The sequence below is a fragment of the Canis aureus genome, chromosome 13, assembly GCF_053574225.1.
Source record: "Canis aureus isolate CA01 chromosome 13, VMU_Caureus_v.1.0, whole genome shotgun sequence".
Classification (NCBI taxonomy): Eukaryota; Metazoa; Chordata; class Mammalia; order Carnivora; family Canidae; genus Canis; species Canis aureus.
The window spans coordinates 48987546-49001239 of record NC_135623.1 but is presented as its reverse complement, the minus strand read 5'-3'; the positions used below and the strand labels follow the sequence as shown (position 1 = coordinate 49001239).

Sequence of the window (13694 nt, the reverse complement as noted above, 5' to 3'; positions counted from 1 at the left end):
CACGTCTGCAGCATGTCTGGGCGAGGAGAGACAGTGATCATCTTCACTTCTTAGCCCGTTCGTCCCTGCACAGGGGTGGTGGTGGTGGGGCTCACTGCTGGGTGGGGTCCCTGGACTAGGCTCACTGGGGACACTCCCCGAGGACCTCCACCAACACGGAGATTTCTCTTGTCACTTGGTGACCAGCACCTGCATTGCAGATATGGGCCGAGGCCAGAGTAAACACAGGCCTGGCGTTGCAAAAATCGCACCTCTTGGGTGACCGCACATATTAGAGGATGTGGAAGGAACAGGCTTACATTTCAGCGGAGTAAGGACTAGGCAAGGTGGCCCTTCAGAAGAATACTTGAAAGGACCGAGGACTGTCTTTGCATAAAATATCTTGCTTGCTTTTTCTGGAGGAAATAGTAAAGAAGCTACCACTTTAAAAAAAAAAAATATTAAGCAATAAAAAAATGTGTGTGTGTGGGGCGAGTAGGAAAACTGACCATTTAAAATCTGAGGACAGATATTCAAGGTAGTGGGTGGGACTTCCCCCTACTCCCTCCTCTGACTCACATTCCATCCAGAGGTACAAAGTGGAAAAGATAACTGATGGTTCCTTCCTACCTATATTTTTATGGAAAAACCTAATAGGGAACCAGTGCAACAGGAAGACCCATGTTCTCTTTACCACCTCGGGAAGTGATGGTGCTTGGATCCTGGCCAACTGGCTGTGAATCCCAGTTCTGCTATTTCTGGACATAGCCTCTCTGGGTCTCAGTCGTCTTACTGGTCACAAGGGGGAGATAAGCTGCCTGTCGGGTTGCCCTGAGGCTTAGTTACAAGATGTGTGCAGAACAACCCACAGAAAGCCCTATTAGTGTGGGCTCCCTTCCCCTCCAGAATTAAGGGTCAGAGTGAGAAGAGGTTCAGTGACTTCTCTCCAGGGTAAATGGACCAACCTGAACTACCTTCTTCCCTGGGCTGGGAGGACTGACACCAGGCCGGTCATGTGGCTCAGCTGGTACTGATCCTGAGGGAGGATGGGGTGGACTGGGATTGGGCCTGAGGTGAGGATGGCCTTTCCTGGCAGCTCCTATGCCTGCTGCCAGAGGGAATGATTGGATGCTGTCTGAGGTCAGAGCCGGAGATACAGGTCCAGAAGGGATCCTGAGGGAAGAGGGGCCTGAGGGAGCCAAGATGTGCAGTTAAGAGGGAGTCTGAGGAGCAGTGCATGCTAAGGACGGCAGCGGCTGGTCTGTGTGACAAGTCAGAGCCTCTTGAAGTGCACCAGGAAGAATGAGCATCCTGTGGGGGCTGCTTACAGGCATCCAGAGGATCTCCGGGAATGAGCTCTTGCCCGCTGCCACATGAGACACTCTGGCATCCTCCTCCACTTCCAGCGAAGGCCGCTTCGATGTGGTGGTCCTGCGCAGGGTAACCCACAGGTGCATTCCGCTCTGCTAGATGGGGCTGACTGGGAACATTCTAGGGAGTCATTGAGCTAACTGTAAGAGAAGCAAAATAGCCACAGATTGCTGGGCAGAACCACTAGCTACAGCTCCCTACAGATTTTGAGATGTGGGTTATGACTCACAGAGCAGAGATACAAGGAGAGAACATTTCTACAAACAGAAGCCACAGCTGGCATGCAGAAGGACATTCCTGTGCCAGGAGGGGACATTTGCGTTGCCGCCAAGGACACGGCCGGGGCTGAGGCCAACCCCGGGTGGTTCCACCGTGAACTGGAGCAAGTTACTTAACTTCTTTCAGTTTTCCTCTTTTAAAAAGACAATGGGTTTGCACTATAGATTCTCTGGAAGGACACATGGTTTAGGGAAAGCTGCACAGATGGGGACCAAGGTGGGAGAGACACTTTTTACTTCATATCTTTATACATTTCCATTTTGAACCGTGTGGATGGGTGTCCTATTAAAAGGCTAAATGAGAAAAAGAAAAAGACAAGTGGTGATAGTTTATACCTTACAGGATCACACAGCCTGCCAGATGCCAGTCACTCACGTAATCTTTGGCTATTAGTATTCATAATGGGGATGGTGGGGGGTCGTTGGCCATTGATTTTTACCATGACATTTTTGGTAGTCTCTTATCTCATATCCACATCCATGCCCTACACGCCCTGGCCTTACAGTATGTTTATGACCAGTGATACAAGTTCAGCTCCTTAAAAGCAGCCTTTTAAGTGGGTAAAATGAATAAATGAGTACCACTGGCATATTAGACTGTTACATATACATATATGTTATATATATGTCATATAAATATATATCTGTTTTAACACATTTTAACACATTTTAGAGAATTACATTATTGACAGTGGCACCTGGCACTGTATAAAGAACACATATAGATCCTTCACCTATATTCAGCAGTTGTTAACATTTTGACCACATTTGTGTTCTTACACACACATACACACACCACCCACACACACGTCTACCCATATATTTTTTTCTGAACTATTTGAGTGTTAGTTGCTGATATGATACTTACATCTGTAAATGCTTCAGCTTGTGTTTTCTGAGTATGAGGACCTTCCTACATGAGCACAATACAACAATCAAACCTAGAAAATCTAACCATTGCATAAGGCTACTTATCTAATGTGTAGTTTGTATCCAAATGTCTCTGAGTGTTCTGGTAAATGTTCTTTATAGTTGTTAATTTTTTGATCCAGAATCCTGTGTAGGGTCTTCCATTGCATCTTGTTGTCTTCTTTTTTCTTAGCCTATAACCTTAAGTAGGCTTGTTTTATCTTTTATGGCATTGACATTTTTGAAGAGTCTAGGTCAGGCTCTACTCTACCCTGCCCCCCCCGCCCCCCCCCCCACTGCCCCCCGCCTTCTCAGTGTCTTATCAATTCATACCTGATTGTTTCCTTATAATTAGACTTAGGTTAAGTGTTTTTGGCAGGAGTATTACAATAGATGATTTCCAATGCTATCTTTTTTTTTTTTTTTTAAATATGGGATGCTTCATGAATTTGTGTGTCATCCTTGTGCAGGGGCCATACTGATCATCTGTGTATCATTACAATTTTAGTGTATGTGCTCCCAATGCCATCTTTTATAATTTTTTTTTATCCTTCTCTTATGTGAAACCAGGAGTACTTTTAAAAAATTCTAATATTTTTATTTTCAAATATCCAGCAGGTCAGTTATTGATGAATGACTCCGGTCATCATATCATGACTGAAGCAGTGGGCTATTTGTACAGGTCACTTGATTTAAGGGCGACCTACCTGGGATCTTCTCATTCATCAATCCATGGAATCCTGCAGTGAGTTTCTGTTCTGCGTCTCAAAAAGAAACATACTTTTGGCTATTCACATTAGATTTGTGACCTCTTGATGATTTTTGATCTTTTGCAGACTTCTGAGGGAAATCGAGTGGATCAGGAGTAGGAGATGATGGCCTCAAGGCCTGAGCCGGCAATATTCTGAGGGTTCTAGGAATGGCACCTCATTGTGGGAGCACTTGCTTAAATTAAACTACCATAGCGCTCAGAGTTCTAACACAGTGAGCTCTGCAATATGCATGAATGCACATACGCTGCAGAGAGCTAAAAGCATGGGCTTGGCGTCTCATACAATTAGAGATAAATCAAAGTGTGCTTCTGGAAAAGGGAAAAAGGTCTTGAGACCCATTATTTCCATTTTTATTGAGGAGAAGTCCTGATGGAAGATACAAAATAATGTTGAACTATGGAATGGCCCAGAGAAAGAAGCCTTGATGAAAAAGAAAGATTATTCCTCTAAGATTTTATCTTTGGGTAAAATGGATGGGGTAGGAAATATTTTACAGCAAAGGATTTTGTCAGCTAAAGGCACAAGTGGAAAAGGCCAAACCACCACAATTTACTGGCATCCCTTGGTAATATGGTCTCTTAGCACAAATAATCCCTGGGAATCCATGTCTGAGCTCATATCGGAAAAGTGGCTTTTTCATAGCTCAGATTACAGTTCAATTTCCTAGAAGAGTTTTTTTCAGAGAAGATCTCAGTTTGAAACCAAAAAGTTGAAGACCTCAAATGATACTAATAAAGTATAAAAATGATCATGCGCTTTTTTGTGGTTGTCTTTACTTAGAACTCTTTGATGAGATATTTCCTCTTATAACTCTTATAGGTGATGATAAAGTCTAGGGTTTTGATTTTTAGGGTTTGATTTTTTAGCTCTTTAAAATACTGTAACAGATCGCAGCTAAAAAGAATAATTGTGTAGTGATTCACATTTGTATGGTAGGTAGAAGATTGTTGACCTCACAGGCTTCCATATCTAAAAAATGCTGAAGCAGTGTAATTAAAGTTCTACTTGTGTTACTTTTACCTTGCTATAGTTAATTTTGCATTTATGAATTGATTTTTCCATGTAAACAAAATTTATAATTGCTATCACCAAACCTTTAATTTTGTGAAACATGAATAAGAAAGATAAATTGGGATAAACCAATAAGTAAATGTAATGTACCAGAGCCCGTGGATTTGATATTTATTTTAAACATTTCCATTGCCTCTCATCAGTGATTTGTTACCCATTAACTGTTAAGGATTACTTATTGGCTCCCTTATCACCCAACTAAACCCTACATACTATGTTAGGAAGCCAAATGGAAGAATGGGTTCAGCTATGTGACCCCAGGAAAATGATTTCACTTCTCTAAGCCCCAGTCACATTAGGTATAAAACGGCAGAAATCCCAGCGCCTGCTTTTCAGGACTCCTGAGAGGCCTGCATGAGATACTGCGCACAGCAGGGCTTCACCGAGCAGTGGCTGTTACCTGTCAGGGCCTAACGCAGAGGCCAGTTTGTTTCGTGAAGCATCTTCTGGCCCCTCCAGCCAACAGCCTAAGCCTCTGTGAATGCTTGGGTGGCCTTAAATCGTTCCCTATTTCACGCACGGCTTCCGGGTCTCCCAGGCAATGTGCCGGCCTTGGGAGTTATCCCCAACCCCCTTTCATCAGTAACCACAGTAACCACTGGCTTGGGCTCCAGGGGGGCCGCATCAGTCTTCACCCGCGGCCAGCCTCGCAGATTTGAGGGAGGACAGGTGCACCGCCCAGGTGAGCGTAGGCAGGAGCAGGAGCAGGAGCAGGAGCAGGAGCAGGAGCAGGGATCCCTGGAGGGGGCACTGGCCTTTTAGGTTCTGCAGTGGGCGGGGGCGGGGGGATGACCTTCACGCGTATCAGCCCACTCGTGGGACCTCGGTCCACTTGCCCCGTCACGGGCGGCACCGGAAGGACCCAACCCAGGGCTCCAGGGCCCTCATAGACCAGCCCCCTCCGGGCCCGGCGGGACCCCGCCCCGCCCCGCCCAGGCCCCGCCCCGCCCAGGCCCCGCCCCGCGCCCCGCCCAGGCCCCGCCCCGCGGCAGCCCCGCCCCTACGGCGGCCACAGGGGCGGGCCGCGCCGCCGCCACGTGCTCGGACGCAGGGAGCCGCCTGCAGAGCGCGGCGGGGCGGGCGGGGCGGGGCTGCTGGCGCCTCTCGCGGCGGAGCGGCGGCGGGCAGGGCCTGGGCGGGCAGGGCCTGGGCGGCCGGCATGGCCTCGGCGGCGGCGGCGGCGGCGGCGCTGGCCCGGGGGGCCGGGGCGCGGGCGGCGGCGGTGCTGCTGGGCGGCTGCGGGGGTGCGGCCCGGGGGCGGCCCGTGTGTACGGCGCCCGGGACGGCTCCGGACATGAAAGGCTACCTGTGGGAGCGCTACCGGGAGGCGAAGCGGGGCACGCGCGGTGAGTGCGGCGGCGCCCCCGGAGCCTGCGGGGCCCGGGCCCGACCCAGGCGGTCGGCGGCCAGCGCGGAAGCGGCCCCCGCGGACCCGCGCCGCTTGCCGCTGACCTGCAGGGCATTCCGACCGTGGCTCCCCCTCGGTCCCCCTCGGTCCCCCTCGGTCCCGGCGGCGGCATCTCCCTCCGCTGCAGTGCGATTCCGGGAGGCGTGGAGAACGCCTCCAGTAACTTTGCAAGTCTTGCCTTTCTCCGGTAGGGAAAGCAGTTTCATACCTTCTTGCGATTTTCGGCTGGAAATCTGCATTAGAAGCGCTTTGGTCTCCAGGGGCATCGCTTGGGAGACAGTCACCCCCACGCCCCGTTAGGTATTGTTAGTGACAAACAGTGATGATAGGAGCAGCCGGAGCCCGGCGGGCGGCGAGTGCCCCTGGAGCCGTGCAGAGCCTCTGGCCAGGGGCGATTTTCCTTTCTTGTGTTGCGTATGTGCTTGTGTGTCGCTATGTTTGAAATAGGAGAGGTCTCAAGTTGAGAGTGTCCTGTTTTATCTCCTAACCTAAGTGAGGGGGGTGGTTCCAGGGAGTGACTGCTTAGTTGCCAGGTGAACATAAAATCAGCTTGGTCCTGTTGTTACTGGTGGAAATGGGCAGAGGCGGGAAGAGGCCCAAGTAAATACCAGGCCGGGCACTTGGATTATCTCCCTGAATTCCTCATACCTGGGAGGGAAGGTGCCACTTCCCCATCCTATAGATGGGAAGAGCAGAAACCCACGTGTATGGAACCTGGCCAAGGTCACACCTTGAGCTGGGGTCTGTCTCAGCTGTGAACTCCCCATCCTGTTTCCTGTGCTGCCCTACCTTCCTGAGGCAGCTGACCATCTGGGAGCTGTTGTAAGGGCCAAAGCCATCAGTGCTGCTTCTTTCAAGGAAGACTTAGGATTGAAATAGTCGCATCGATGTTGGGAGCGAGATGGGGTGGAGGTGGCAAGTGGAGATAAGGAGAGTATTTGGTGGGAGGGAACACTGGGTAGGATCACATTTTCAGTCTTCTTGCCAGAAGTCAGAAGTTTGATGAAAGAAAGCACGGGGCTTATTTTCACCAATCGGGATGATTTTCTGAGGGGACTCAAAGAAGCAAGCAATACAGAATTCTGTGAAATAGGGCTTCTCAGTTTTCCTTTGCTGAGTTAATTTTGCTCCATCTTTTGAAGTGGTTGTGTGGTACAATGGAAAGAAGATTGGCTTTGCAGACAGACATTGCAGATCTTAGAAGAAATATAGATCATCTAGCTCACCTTTGTGAGACTTTTTTTAATTGGAATTTTCAATTGAGATAACTGTATATTTATATGCAGCCATAAAAATTAATACAGGGCAATCTGGGATACCTTTTACCCAGTTTCTCCCAGTGGTAACATCTTGCAAAACAATGAGTGATACAGTATCTGAAGCCATTTTGAGACTGATACATGTCACAGATCTTGTTCAGCATCCTCCATTTCTACTTGTGTTTGCATATTTAGTTCTATATGGCTTTATTACAAACAGGTTCAAGAATTTAGCCCTACAGTCAAGATACAGAGCAGCTATCAACAAGGATCTCTCCTATTATCTCTGTAGCCACATTCACTTCCTTACAGATGCTTTCTCTGATCTCTAAGGTGTTATCTGTCCTTCATTTCAAAGATTTTTGGCATTTCCAAAGTGCTTTACAGAAGGAGTCTTACAGTATGTGACCTTTTGGAATTGGCTGTTTAAACTCAGCATAATTCCCTGGAGAGTTGTCCAGCTGGTTGTGTGTATTGTATCTGGAGTGCGTTTCTTATTGCTGAGTAGTGCTCCACGGGGAGATGTACCGCAATTTAGCCTCCTTTTTTTGTTTTTAAACTGTAGTGAACCATTTAATCGTACTTCACTCACTGAAGGCTATTTGGGTAGCTCCCAGTTTTTGAGTATTACAAATGTGCTGTAAACATTTGTGTATCGGTTTTTGTGTGAACATGTGCTTTCATTTCTCCAAATGCCATTGTTGGGTTGAATGGTAATGGTACATTTAGTTTCATAAGAAGCTACAGGCAGCAGTTGTTGCCATTCTTCATGAAGCTTCAGTTTCATGGTCTGTAAAATGGGGATGGCGGTAGTAGTGCCACGTTGTAGGGTTTGGTGAGGAATGAATGAAGCCATCCATGCAAGGTGTGTGGAAGGCGAGTGAGACAGCTGAAGTGCTGGGTGAGAAAGATGAGCATCAGGCCAGAATTTGGGTTTGGGGTTTTGGGGTGTGATGATCCAAGTGAAATTTTGGAGTATGACAGCTCAAAGGAGATTTTTGGGACCTAATTACACCAGATCTTAGGTGCAGGTTACCTCCTGCTCCGACCTCAGAGCATTACCTGGGGGTCATGTGGGGACAGTCAGCACCAGCCTGGCACCCAGTAGATGTGCAGTGTTGGTAGCTATTATTATCGGTTACTAAATGACTTCCAGTTTCAGACACATGCTTGGTGAGAGGTGGAGGTGGTTAGTTAAGCTCTGGGGTCTAGGTCCCCTCAGGTTACTAAATGACTTCCAGTTTCAGACATATGCTTGGCGAGAGGTGGAGGTGGTTAGTTAGCTCTGGGGTCTAGGTCCCCTCAGGCCGGGGCAGTGAACAAGCCCAACCTCTCTAGCTTCGCTGTCTCTCTCCGCAGAAGGAGGCCACTGGGCTGGATGGTGTGTGATGGGTCTGCGCATCAGGTGTTGGGGTGTGCCACCCCCATCTTCTGCCCCCAGCAGTACTGCAAGGCTCCTGGGGCCCGCTGGGGAGCACAGGCACTTTCCCCTGACTCCTCTGTTGTCTCCCCTTTGGGCGGTGCCAAAGCCACTGGGCTGTATGTGAGAGCACCAAGCCCCGGGTCAGTGGGGTTGTGCAGCCCTGGCAGGGCTGAAAGGCTGGGGACGCACAGATGGGCGGAGTGGGAGGGAGGGGCCTGTGGTGACCAGCCCCGTCCCACGGATGGGGACATTGGTCAGGGGCAGGTGAGCAGCAGCTCAACAGCAGCTTGGGGATGAAACAGAGCTGGGGCTTGGGCACAGAGCCGACAGCTGCTCAGCTGTGCAGGGTGCGCTGACCCCTGCGGGGCTGTCTACAGGAGTAGGGGTCACAAAAAAGTATTGATGCTCAGGCAAAAATGTGTAGTCTTATGTTTTTTTTTTTAACTAACAAGAGACAAAAGTAATTTCTTTCCCCTCATTTTCTGATTACTGCTTTCTGGTAATTGAATCTCTCGCCTCATCCAAACAATCTGCTCAGGTATGTTCCCTTTGAAGGGTTTCCCAGGATGAAGCCTACTCCAGGAGGAGATGATTTTTACTCCTTGTTTTACCCTTTTTCTCCCACACTTCTTTTTTTTTTTCCTCCATTTTTACTTATTTTAATTGTTTGTTGGTTGGTTGGTTTTTTTCGAGTGAGAGAGAGTATGTGCGAGTGGGGTAGAGGGGGAGGAGGAGGAGAATCCCAAGCAGGCCCCACGCCCAGCGTGGAGCTTGACACGGGGCTTGATCTCATGATCCTGAGATCATGACCTGAGCTGAAGTCATGGACACTTAGCCGACTGCTGCCCCAACTCCATTTTTATTTTTAAAAAGTTTTAAAAATAGACTTTATTTTTTAAATCAATTTTAGATATACAGAAAAATTGTGTGGTTTCTCTAAACCCTATCACGGTTTCCCCTACAATTAACCTCTCATGAGAATGGCAAATTTTCACAGTCAGTGAACCAATATCCGTTATGTCCATATGTATTACTTTTCACTGAAGTCTATGTTTAATTCACATTTCCCTAGTTTTCAACCTAATGTCCTTTGTGCTCCAGGATCCCACTCTGAAGAGCATGCTACACTTAGTCCTTACGTCTCCTTGGGCTTCTCCCACCTGTGATAGTTTTTGATTCCCTTGACTGTTTTGAGGAGACATGGTCACTTACTTTGTAGAATGTTCCTCATTTGGAATGTCTTCCTTTATTTTTTTAACTTGGGGTTTGGGGGATTATAATATGCTTCCTGTGTCAAACTCAGCATAAAGGGAGTGGTCTACATATATTTAAGAAAAAAAGTACTGGTTTATAACCTCCAGCAAAAGTTTCCTTTGGAACTGTGGTTCTCAGCTGCAGTCGGGGGGGTGGGGGCATGTGGCAATGTCGGGTTACACCTGGGGGCAGGGATTCTGCTGACCTCTGCTGTGTGGGATCGGAGATGTTGCTAGACAGCCTGCAATGCACAGAACAACCTCCCTACGAATAATAATCCAGCCCCGAATGTCAGTAATGCCAAGGTTAAGAAACTTTGTCCTAAAATGGGCAATGCTAAGAAATCATTGTGCGATTATAGTTTAGAGGGTTGGATCTATTTGTGTGTGGTCTCTTCTTTCCTGTTACGCTGCACCTTGTATGCGTCTTCTTTGGACTGAGCCCTTGGCTGCCACAGAGGTGTGGATGGAAGCATTGCTGCTGCCTGGGGGGGCTTCTTCGGCCAAGCGTTGGGGTGCCCAGTGGTCCCCATGGGAACCTTCACATACCCTCTCGGCCTGGGCTGTTTAGATTGTTTGGCTGCTTAGCTGGGGCTGTGAAGTGTATTAACTTGTGGAAAGAAGTAGGGGGATTAATGGGAAGTGTTAGAAGCTTTTACAGGGTGTTGATGGATTTATTCAGAGCTCTTTATTGAGAGCATTTAACTTTTGTTCAAAAATTGTGTATTTAGTAAGGACTATGTATAGGACAGTGATATGAGCTTAGTTTATATAGAATAAATGTAAAATGCAAACCGTTCCCTTGAGGAACTGCAGTGAGTTAAGGAAACACCATAATAATAATGAGATAACTTTAAGATGAGTCTAGTGTTTCTCAGACTGTGTTCCACCATCTTCAGGAAATGTTGAAAATATGTGTGTTAAAAAGACCTTCTTGCAGGTAGGCTTATCAGAGCCTTTAAAATGCATGACTCCCCAAGAAGGAGGGTTGGGGTGGAGCACTCTCCAAGTAAGTCTACCATGAAACCCCCTTTTTGAGATAATAGCTCAAAATACATGTTCTAGAGACTGCCCTTTGGAGGTTCAAACAATATGTATAACAAGAATGTACATTGATAATACCCAGAGGTACTTAATGTACACCCTTGTTAGGCTTTCTCTTTGTAACAGGGCTACAGAGTAAGGGGGTCAGGGTGCCTTCAAACATCGGAGGAGGCTGTGTGTCCTGCGTTTAGAAGAACATGCAGATTGAACAGTTGCAGCATGAGCACACACAGGCTGTTCCGTGCATGGTTTCAGGGGGTTTCTGCAGCATCTCAGCCTCCGCTGGTGAACCCGGTGCTCGTTGAACCCTGTTATCTTACAGGAGCAGGTAAGGGGCTGCCCTGGGTAGGTGCTGGGTTGCTGAATGAGGTTGAAGGTTGAAAACAGTCAACAGGGGACTCTGTTCTGGGTGAAAGTTTGCATATCAGATCAGAAGTCAGCCTGGGTCTGTGCCATTTTTACGTGTGAATGTTGGGGTTTCTGTGACTGTTGCGGAGGTGGCTGGGGACGCTGGCAGTGGGTGGGCTTGAAGTCTGGAACTCATTGTCCCCTTTGCCAGGGCATCCTGGGCAACGCAAAAGAAGCGACAGGAGATAACGTGTAAAGAGGAGATTAAATGATAATTACGTTGCCAGCTTTCGAAGGAAAGTAGAATTTACAAAAATTCAGTAGTTCTGCAACTGCAAGCCATGTGAAACCCACCTGGGGGCTTGTTTCAAAAGGGGATGCTGAGGCCCTGACCCGGGGGGCTCCGATTCAGCAGATGCAGGGGAGGGCCGGGGAATCTATTTTCCTGGGCTTAGAAACCAGTTGTTCGTTGAGCTTCTGACACGTAGAAGCACTCATGTCCTCTGTATTTTAGACTTGTTCTTTTGGATTTGGGGCTCAGCAATCTGGTAGACTAGATGGATAGTTTAAAAACCTTTTCTGTAAAGAATATGTACATGCTGAAAAAATTACAAAGAACATTCTTATGTAGAGCTGAGCTTTGAAAAACTGAAGTGAAACAGCAGGGACTAAAAATGAAGGATGGTGAGCAGGCTGAAGGTGTTACCATCCTGGAGCAGTTATTTGGTGGGTGTTATTGGCTGTGCCTGCTGGGACAGAACACAGACACATACTCTGTCCCTATGTCTCTGCCTCCCTCTCTGCCTGTGTCTCTGTGTCTCTCTTTGAATCCTGTAAATCCAGACCCACACAGAGCTGCCTTCCAGGCAGGAAGATAGTAGGGAAACTGGTCTGTCTTGGTCTCTACTCTGAATTTCTCCCAGTGTTGGGGGGGCAGTGCATGGAGGTCTCTCTGTGGCCTCATCATCACAGGCTAGTTCTCTCATGGACTTGGGTTTGAATTTGGTCTGCCTGCCATGTCGGGTAATTTCAAACTGAGAAGTTAACTAAAAGTGGTCCCAAGGTAATGATGTTCTGGGATTTCTGACAGAAGTCGATGTAAATTCTCCCTGGATGGCTAGATCTTCAGCCCAAGCGCAAATGGAGAGCCAAGATGTTGGTAGCTATGTGAGTAAGTCTAAATAAATACAACAGTATAAAAACCAAACTTTTGTGCGCTGACGCCAGAGTTGAGTAGTTGCAACAGAATATGTGGTCCACGGACACAGCTCAGAATCTTTACAGGAAATGTATGCCATCTCCTGAACAAGAGCTGTGCCTAGATGTCAGCATGGATGACTGTCACAAAAACCAGGCTGAGTGTGTGTATATATAAGACAACAAACAGGTTGCAGATGAATACCAATTCTTAAAGGTTTGAAAATCCGTAACAGATACCGTAGGTCACTTGCAGGGATACACATGCATGTGCTAAAAGTCTCACATGTAGGGGAATGATAAACATCGGAGTCAGGGTGGTGGTTACCTCTTTGGTGGGAGGAGAAGGCGGGTGAAGATTTAGAGGTTCATTTCCCAAGCTGGTGGTAGGGATGTAGGTGTTCTTTGTATTTATCTTTTTTTTTAATAATAAATTTTTTTAATAATAATGTATTTATCTTTATACTTTTCTGTGCGTCATAAAAATCTTAACATGTATTCTTTAAATGTCTTCTTTTGTTTTCTTTATGATACTGAAGATCTGTGGCCACAGGAAAAAGTAGCAAAGAGACTTCAGAGAAAAACATGCCACATAATAATTTTCACATTTTCAGGTAGGAAAGAAATTTCTAAACTAGGAAGAGAACTGGAGGATCCCTTGGAAGTCATAGCGTCCAGTGCTTTGCTGGAAGGAGGAATTCCTTTTTCCATGGCTCTTATTAGCAGCCATCTGGCATCTGCTTGAGTTTGCCGTGTGAGCAGAAGGCTGCCAATTTTATTTTGGATGGCTTGAGTCACAGAGTAATTCTAATTCCTGTCCCATATGATAGCTGCTTAAGTGGTGATCCTGTGTCGTCACTGCCCTCCCCTTGACTTCATCGCTTTGGAAGCTCGCCTTTGCGTTCAGGTTGCTTTGTGGCTGTCCCTGTGAAGGTGAACCATTGAGGGTGAACTATAGGAGCCACTTGTGGTCCCACTGCTTCAGAGTGAGGGGCATAAGTTGCCCTGCGCTGCCGAGCCTGGGGCTTCTGTAGGATACCCGGACACTCAGGCTGGGATCGTTTGTGGGACGGGACCTTTCACCCAGGGCCTGACTTTGTTGTTTCCGTGTTGACGAGATATGTTTATAGATTAAGGAAAAAAGAAGGAAAAAAAGCCTCCCCCATATTTTAAAAAAATATTTTATTTATTTGAGAGAGAGAGAGAGAGAGCGAGAGTGAGTGAGCACAAGCAGGGGGAGGGTAGAGGGAGAGAGAGGCTCTGCACCGAGCAGGGAGCCTGATGTGGGGCTCGATCCAGGGCCCTGGGATCACGACCTGCATGGAGGCAGACACTTAACTGATGGGGCCACTCACTGCTTTCCTCCAGAGCTTCTCTGTGT

The 13694-nt window shown here is 47.5% G+C and overlaps 1 protein-coding gene and 1 non-coding gene across 8 annotated transcripts in view; one reads left to right on the top strand and one right to left on the bottom strand.

Moving 5' to 3' along the window:
• The window catches only part of NT5DC3 (5'-nucleotidase domain containing 3), a 94095-nt gene that overhangs the window by 36876 nt on the left and 43525 nt on the right, over positions 1–13694 (top strand). The window contains exon 1 of one of the 7 annotated variants that reach the window (XM_077846130.1): positions 5526–5727. The exons of 5 other annotated variants lie outside the window; for them this stretch is intronic. In XM_077846130.1, coding sequence (XP_077702256.1) covers positions 5541–5727 — 187 coding nt within the window. In that variant the 5' untranslated portion in view covers positions 5526–5540. Of the gene's footprint in view, positions 1–5525; positions 5728–10972; positions 11097–13694 lie in introns of those variants that run through there. One more of the 7 variants, XM_077846131.1, reaches the window with a different exon arrangement.
• Positions 2963–3066, bottom strand: LOC144282780 (U6 spliceosomal RNA). Its single transcript, XR_013351222.1, has one exon. It is a non-coding gene; the product is annotated as a U6 spliceosomal RNA (small nuclear RNA).